This window comes from Microtus pennsylvanicus, chromosome X (assembly GCF_037038515.1).
Source record: "Microtus pennsylvanicus isolate mMicPen1 chromosome X, mMicPen1.hap1, whole genome shotgun sequence".
NCBI lineage: Eukaryota > Metazoa > Chordata > Mammalia > Rodentia > Cricetidae > Microtus > Microtus pennsylvanicus.
This window is the reverse complement of record NC_134601.1, coordinates 95,817,518-95,826,538: the sequence shown is the minus strand read 5'-3', so window position 1 is coordinate 95,826,538 and position 9,021 is coordinate 95,817,518. Positions and strand designations below refer to the sequence as shown.

At 42.9% G+C, this 9,021-nt stretch overlaps 1 protein-coding gene across 1 annotated transcript; it reads right to left on the bottom strand.

The window, feature by feature from the left end:
• Window positions 1–4,785: 4,785 nt before the first annotated feature.
• On the bottom strand, window positions 4,786–5,917 carry LOC142841601 (melanoma-associated antigen B4-like). Its single transcript, XM_075958524.1, has one exon. It carries the CDS (start codon window positions 5,875–5,877, stop codon window positions 4,786–4,788), a length of 1,092 nt encoding a protein of 363 aa, XP_075814639.1. The 5' UTR covers window positions 5,878–5,917.
• Window positions 5,918–9,021: the final 3,104 nt, after the last annotated feature.

Below are 9,021 nucleotides of genomic sequence, written 5' to 3'. Positions count from 1 at the left end.
TTTCTTTCAAAAGCCATTCTGGTAGCCTTGCCCAGTTTGTTCCAGTGCATATGGTAAAGTCAGGTTCTGTATCACCTTAGTTCTCCGTTATTGCTGACCCTCCGTGTATCACTCATCATGCTGCATTGGTTCCTGGAAAGACAGTGTGAACTTCTTCCCAATGTCTTGTCTCAAAGACTCAGGCCAGTTTTGTTCTTCCATAAAACTCCAGAGAGAGAAGTTAATCACTGACAAATGGCCTAAACCTGTCTGTAGCTTGCAGTTTCAGGTTCCCAGTCTTCTCTCCAGACGCTGATGTTAAATGTTTGGAATTTCAGCTTTTCATCCTTATAGCCATTTAACTAAAAAATTGTACATAATAAGTTTATACTGTAGGATATTTCACTATTCGTATACATTTTATATACAGAGTATGCATATATACACTATACATACACAGTATACATAAAGTTTGATTAAATAATTTCTTCGTAGTGAACATATTAATCTTTTTGCATTTTGAAATTAAAGAATATTATTGCTATCAGTAGTTGCAAATTTGTAAGTATAATAGGATGAGGTTTTTGATTTCCAACTGTAGCTTACTACCCAGAGACCAACTTTTCTCAAACTCTTCCCTTACCCTACCCTTCTGATCCTCTAAGTCTCACCATTCTGCTCTTAGTTTGCTGGATTCCAAGTATTTCACGTTAGATATTTAAGATCACATAGTACCTAACAGAACTATGCCCTATATCAGAGTCTCTTATTTTTAGGTCACCTTGCAGAAAAAAGCTCTCATGTACCTGGGAACACTGGGCATCGAGTGATGAGGTATCAGTCTCATAAACCCACCTCAGCCTTCTAGATCTGAAAGCAGACCCCCCGGCTGGGATCTTAGCAATTCCTTTTCTTGAGCAGCATTTGTCTTTTGGAAGAATTCTAGGAAATAGTATGGTCCTCCAAACCCTTGGTTAATCCCCCTCTGCAGGGGACAGACATACTCCAAAAATGATAGTCATGACCAAGCTGAAATCCCAGGACAGGGGTTGTGTGCTGTTACACATAAAAAATGGTGATCTATACCTACCACAGCCATACAGGCATGGTCTCTTAGGTAATTTCTGTGTAAGGATAGTTACTTTCTATAGGAAAGCTTAAAGGTATGATTTATGAACCTCTAGTCTTGTGAGGTTTGTTTTTATTAAGCTTTAGGCAATTACACTGTCAAATAATCTTTATGATAGGTCTTGCTATGCATCCTAGGAGGTTCTGTAGGTTGGCCTCCAATTCCCAATCCTCTTGCATCAGTCTCTCACTTTAATCGTACTTTACATTTATGTTTTGTATTTTCATTGCTAATCCCTTGTTCTCTATACTGTAAAACAGTATTTTACATTGGAAATCAGATGTTTATCATCAGAAATAAATTTTTGAAGTAATGGGTAGAAAATGAATCACAGATACAAGGCCTGCTTCTTTCTTGGAATGATACCATGCTATTTACTTCTGAGTAATTCAGTTTAGATAATTAGTATAGCTGCACAGTATACTATTCTTGATAACTTAAGAAACTGCAAGTTCTTTGACTGCATTTTGAATCTGATAAAGGTCAAATGGCACAGTGTGAGGCCGAGACTGTGTCTTTAAACACTTAGTTTTTATCTGTATGAATGTTTTGCCTGTATGTATATCTGTGCATCATGTGCATGCAGTGCCCATGAAAGCCAGAAGGAACTGGATGCTCTAGAATTGGAATTACAGATGGTTTAGCCACCTTGTGTGTACTGGGAATCCCACCTGGGTCCTCTGAAACAGCAGCCAGTGTTCTTAGCCACTGAGCCATCTCTTCAGCCCTGCTGAAATTATTTAGGCTGAAGATGGGATAATTTGATATGGGATTCCCCTCTGTATGCTGTGAATAACATTGGTTAATAAAGAAACTGCTTTGAGCCTAAAGCAGAGCAGGGAAGAACAGAGCTAGGTGGGGAAAACTAAACTGAATCCTGGGGAAAAGAAGGCAGAGTCAGGGAGATACCATGTAGCTCCACCAGGGACAGATGCCAGATGGAACTTTACCCAGTAAGCCACGGCTATGTGGCAATACAGATGAATAGATATGGGTTAAATTAATAGAAGAGTTAGCCAATAAGAAGCTAGATCTAATCAACCAAGCAGTGATTTAATTAATAGTTCCTTTGTGGTTATTTTAGGACCGAGCAGCCAGGAACAAAGAAGTAGCCTCCTAGAACAGTAATTTATTAAAGTTCCCTACTAATGGAACATAATCTGATTTTATCTGTGTATACTGAGTGTGCATTCAGTGACTTCATAGTACCTCTTCACAAATATCACTTTGATTTTTTTATAAAATTCTCTAAATATTGTTATATACAATTTGTGTTCTCTGTTTACCTGCACTGGGGCAATGATCTGATGGTCCATTCTTGCCCCAAGTGGAGATTTGTGGCATTGTCAAATTCCAAAAGAATTTACTTTGGGCTGACAAGGGAGGGGGACTTCATTGGGGTAGGGGGAGGAAAATGGGAGGTGGTGGCGGGGAAGAGACAGAAATCTTTAATAAATAAATAAACGGGGAAAAATAAGATGTGTTTCCTTATTCAGACCTAGTCTGTCTACTCTCAGAAAATTCATATGAATCTGGTCCTTACCACTCCTCCAACTTATTCAGGATGTTGGGAATGTCCAGCTCAGGTACCATTCCAAATGTAGCCCAGATACTTGCCTGGTATGCCAAACCCACCTCTCTCTAACCAGACCCCACCCTCAGAAAGCCTGCCATTGGCATTTCCTCCCCTGGAGCTGCTCAGAGACTGCACCTACAGGGTATTTATGGTCCCCTTCTTGGGTGCAACAGTGTGATTTCTCTCCTGCTTTCTTCTCTCCACCAGAGCAACCTGGAAGTTGCTTTGCTCAGATTAAACCTGGTCCTATTAATTTGGCTTGATTTGATATATTGCATGGTAGAAGAAACCCACTACTGTGGATTTCAAAATACTTACCACAGGCTATTACACAGCCGTACTTAAATTACTTGCCATTGATGAAACTCAGTCACCAAATGTTTTATATTAGAGTTTGTGAAACTCTAAAGGAGGGCTCAATACTTTGGTGGTAAAAATATTTAAAAACATAATTTGGATTATCACCTAGTGAGTCTGGTAGCCCTTGACTGAAAACACAAACTTTAATTTGTCTAACAGAGAACAACACCATAGGCAAATTAAATATTCCTCAATTATTAAATCCTAGCAATAGTCATTGAGCAACATTTTCATTCATTTATACTCTTTGAATTGCCTGTTCTAATATATTCCAGAGTGATCTCCAGTTAGCTCTCAAGAAAATGTCATGTTCCTATCATGTTTCTATTTGCATTTTATATCTTACCCAATGTATTATCCACTTTCTTAAATATAGCTGCTCCTAGACTTTGATAACCTCATTGTCAGTGACTACACCATGTTTTCCTTACTAGATTCAGTTATTGAAGGGAAGAGGGGAAATTACAGAGAATCAATGCTTAATTGAAAATTGAAGGAAATAAGCCGGGCAGTGATGATAAATGCTGTGAAGATTGTTCTGTCTCTTTAAGGGACAAGCCACGCCCACTCCCTCCCCAGCTGCTGAGGCAGGCTGATATTCAGCTTCCAGCCTGAGCTCTCCTTTTCCATCTCCCTCTCAGAGAGGCAGCTTCTGCCTCTCTCCCCACTTCTCCCCTTCCCCTGCTTCTGTGTCTCTCTTCTCTTTTTCTTCTTCCTCTCAGAGAGGCAGCTTCAGTCTCTCTCCTCTCTGCTCTCTCTCTCTCTTCCACGTTCTGCCCTTCTCCATTCCATAACCGCTAAATAAATGTCCAACACCACTTAGTATGGTGTGCTATCCATCTTTGTCTTGTCTGTCCCCTACCACCACATGGAGACCTGGAGACCTGCTGTGTGGTCTTTTGCGCCATCCCTGCCTAAGACTGCCCACTACTGGGGACTTGCAGCATCCTGGGACCCACTGTCTGTCGCCGGGGACCAGCCAACAGCCCACAAAGCTTGCTGGGGACCAGCCACCTTCCTGCCACGTGGTCTCCTGCACAGTCCCTGCCTGGGACTGGCTGCTTTCTGCAGCAAGCTGTCGGGAACCTGCAGCAAACCCATTACACATGCCTTTAATCCTAGCACTTGGGAAACAAAGTCAGGCGGATGTCTAAGTTTGAAGCTAGCCTGGTCTACAGAGTGAGTTCTATGACAGCCAGAGCTATAGAAAATTAAAAAATTCAAAAAAAAAATTCTTGAATATAGTAATAGAGGTTTACAATTTACTTTCTAATGAATCCAAGTAAAGACATCAAATACAACTTTATTTCACTTAACATTAACAAGAAAGGAAAAAAGTATATTGCTAACAAATTGCAGTGGAATATGAAATTTTCAAAAATAACAGTAAGATACTTGCCACTTTACTTTCATCATCATATGACATCACATTTCCATGCAAATCCTCTTTCCAATGCAATGTTACATAGCATTTTAATAAGGTAAGGTTTTCCAATTTGTTGAAAGTAACAAAACTCTTGAGTCCTAAATTCACAAGTGACTAACCATTTTATGCAGTTAACATAAGCATTACGCAAATCACTGATTAAAGAGACATTTACAAAATAACAAAAATATATTGTACTAATGTATAGAAGGTCAAGAATGTATACATTTTGGTTCTGGTATTCTATGAACTCTCCACTCATTAGGAGGCAGACTGTTCTTCAAATATAATACGGAAACCATAGAACAGACTCAACTACTTGTGGGATAGAGTCTTGGATTGTATCCTGGCTTTGACGATGGTGCCAGCCCTACCTTGACCTCTCCTTCTTATTCCCCCTGCCTGATCTCTAAGAGCCAACTGGTAGAGATTAGGAAAGGCACTAGGGACAGTGCCACTGACCTTAGCTAAAACTTCCAGAACTTTCATCTTGGTCGTTTCAGCATGGGCTCTGGGTCCCCACAGGAACTCATAGCATGGTGGATCACTGCCAGGAATTTGGCGGTACTCCAGGTACTTTTCCTGCACTAGATCTTTGTTTATGAACTCTTGGGGCTCCCCAAAGATTAAGTGCTTCTTCCCAGCATATACCCCTACTGCATTCAGAAACTGCCAGACCTCTTGTTCAGTGGCACAATTGCCCTTCATGAAGATCACACCCAGGACAGACATCAGGAGACCGGTCCTGGGCAACCCCCAATTGCTACTCAGACTTCCCTCAGTGGAGAGACCCAGTTTACCCACCAGCATATAGGACTGAGTGCCGGGATCTATTTCCTTCAACTCAAGACCAAAGACTAGCTCTAGGCGTGCAGAGGTTCTACGGAGGATCTCAGAGAACTGTTCCTTATACTTCTTGTTCACTATGGCCAGCATTTCACTCCGTGTAACTGCCTCTTTCATCTTAAACTTATCCAGCAGAAATTCTATTAGCACACTAGCCTTCCGCATGATCGGATCCTTAAGTGTGTGCTGAATAGAGGTCACTGTCTGAATAGCACCTGAAGTTTGCTTATCAGCAAGAGCAACAGCATTCCTAACACCTACACCAGAGACTGTGCAGGACACATCTGCCCTGTGAGATCCAGGGGCTTTTAGCCCCTGTAGAGCAGAAACATCAGGGAACCTGGAGCCATCACTCTGGTCAACAGGAGGACATGCAGCTTCTTTTCCAGTGTGAACTTCTGGGAGACCCTGGAGCTCACTGCGTGCCTGTTGTCGTTTTGCTCGGGAGCGGCTCTTACTCTTTTGACCCCTAGGCATGATGACTGGGCTCAGGAATGAAGCAGGAGAACTGACAAGGCAGGAATCTGAAAGGGTGACAATGAAAATCTGTAAGCACAACATTGTTACCAGATAAAGAATACCTGGGATTTAACAAAGACCTGCTTTTGCAGCTTCCCAGAAGCACATCTTTCTTGGAACATACCAGGGCTCCTGTACTCGTGGATCAGTCTCTATTCTGCAAACCCTGTGGAGGAAATTAAAACTTGTTAGACCACTGCATGAAAATCTAGTCTCAGGCTTCCAAGAGTAGGTCAGGCCTTTCATTGGGGTCCTTTGGATCAAGATTCAAGAGTTCCCTTACTTTACATTCGTAACCAATCATATCTATTATTAGCAAAGTCCTTTATACCCACTTCCTTTTGTTCTTCCCAAACTAACACTACAAACTCCCTCAGTATCACTCAGGTAGAAATTTAATCTGCCTTTCTTTCCACTTCATCATTCAGGTGTCAATCGGGACTCAGTACTAGCAAAAATTGAAATACTGGAGGGATTTTCCTCTTAAAAGGAGTGTTGTTTCAATGGTGATTAAAGTCTTCATCCTGACTTTATCTGACTGGGGTAGAATGTCTAGGTTATTGTAGTGATAAGGAAACACTGACTTACTATCTTTTCTTTTTTTTAAATATTTATTTATTATGGATACAATATTCTGTTTGCATATGTGGCTGCTAGAAGAGGACACCAGAACTTATTACAGATCGTTGTGAGCTACCATGTGGTTGCTGGGAATCGATATCAGGTCCTTTGGAAGAGTACGCAATGCTCTTAACCGCTGAGCCATCTCTCCAGCCCCGTCTTAATTTCTTTTTTTCTTTTTTTTTTTTTTTTTTTGGTTTTTCGAGACAGGGTTTCTCTGTGGTTTTGGAGCCTGTCCTGGAACTAGCTCTGTAGACCAGGCTGGTCTCGAACTCACAGAGATCCGCCTACCTCTGCCTCCCGAGTACTGGGATTAAAGGCGTGAGCCACCATCGCCCGGCCCGTCTTAATTTCTTAAGGGAAAGTGAAGAAGAACTTCAGTCTTTGGTCCTTATTAGACCCACTTAGGCCACTATACAGGAGTGAAGTCCTATGGTTATGCAAACCCACTTAGGCTACCATCCAAGGAGAGACCTATGGGCATATGTATTACCCACATAGATCCCCCATACAGGGGCAGAGGTCTGTGCAAATGGACCCTCTTAGGCCACCATAAAGGGACAGAACCTGTTACAACAGATCCATTACAGCGACCATGTATGGGCAGAAGCATATAACTGTGCAAAACCATTTTGTCATAACACAGCACCACCTGTCTGTGTATATCCACCACACCAACAGACACAGAGCATGGAATTTTGAAGACGGGTTTCTCTCTAGCCCCTTAGAGCCCAGTAATTTTGTTTTGGTGAAGTCTAGTGCCCCGTGCCAGGGCATTCATCCAATGAGACCAGCAGAAAAACAAAACAAACAAACAAAAAACAAAAAAAAAAACGGGCGCTTGGCAAAACTGCTGCCTCCACCCAAAAACTCCAAAGATGCACACAGGCCCCTAACCGGAAGCAGCTTTTCTGATTAAAGGGCTAAAAGGGACAAGGAGGCGTGGAAGAGATAAATTCTGACAATTTTAAAACAGATTACCCAACCCAAACCCAGAATTACCTAAAATAGATCGCTAAGATGACTGGACAATTCAACTTCTCTCAGCTGAGTCCACGGAAAAAGAGTAATCCTCAACTTCTGGCAAAGTCTCTGCTGTTCCCATAGACTCCTGAACAGAGAAAGGAAGTGAGGTCATGCTCACCTACGATTCGCTGAACTTCTAATCAGAGCCCATAACTGATATTATGCTCAAATTCCGGCCCCTTCCCTTCTGTTCCCTTAAACTTCTGAATAGAGCAGGAAGTGATATTATCTTCACCTTTGGGTCCCTCCTTGTCTGTTTCCTTACACATCTGATTAGAGCCCGGAAGTGAGGTCATCCTCACCTTCCGGCCCCTCCCTGTATGTTTCCTTAGAATTCTGAACAGAGCCCAGAATGGATATAATTCTCACCTTCTGGCCCCTCCCTGTCCATTTCCTTAGAATTCTGATTAGAGCCCAGAAGTGAGATCATCCTCACTTTCCGGTCCCTCCCCTTATGTTCTCCAAGGCTGAAGAACAGAGCCAGGACCTGATATAATTCTCACCTTCCTGTCCCTCCCCTTATGTTCCTGTAGACTTCTGAAGAGAGCCAGGAACTGATATAATCCTCTGATCACAAACGAGAAATGATATTATCCTCACCTTCCGGTCCCTCCCTGTCTGTCCCTTAGACTTCTGATTAGAGCCCGGAAGTGATGTCATCCTCACCTTCCGGTCACATCCCCTTCTGTTCCCGTAGACTTCTGAACAGAGCCGGAACTGATATAATCCTCTGATCACAGCCAGGAACTGATATAATTCTTACCTTCCGGCCCCTCCCTGTCTAATTCCTTAGACTTCTGATTAGAGCCCAGAAGTGAGATCATCCTCATCTTCCGGTCCCTCCCCTTATGTTCCCCAAGACTGCAGAACAGAGCCAGGACCTGCTATAATTCTCACCTTCCGGTCCCTCACCTTATGTTCCCTTAGAATTCTGAACAGAGCCCGGAACGGATATAATTCTCTTAACAGAGACGGGATCTGATATTATCCTCACCTTCCGGTCCCTCCCCGTCTGTTCCCTTAGACTTCTGATTAAAGCCCCGAAGTGAGGTTATTCTCACCTTCCGGCCCCTCCTCTTATGTTCTTGTAGACTTCTGAAGGGACCAAGAACAGATATAATCCTCTCAGAGTCCGTAACTGATATTATCCTCACCTTCCGGTCCCTCCCTGTCTGTTTCCTTAGACTTCTGATTAGAGCCCGGAAGTGAGGTCACCCTCACCTTCCGGTCCCTCCCATTATGTTCCCGTAAACTTCTGAACAGAGCCAAAACGGATATAATCCTCTCACAGAGCCCGGAACTAATATTATTGTCACCTTCTGGTTCCTCCCTGTTTCCTTAGACTTCTGATTAGAGCCCGGAAGTAATGTCTCCTCACCTTCCGGTCCCTCCCTGTCTGTTCCTTTAGACTTCTGATTAGAGCCCCGAAGTGAGGTCATTCTTACCTTCCGGCCCCTCCCCGTTTGTTTCCTTACACTGCTGAGTAGAGCCCGGAAGTGAGGTCACCCACACCTTCCGGTCCCTCCCATTATGTTCCCG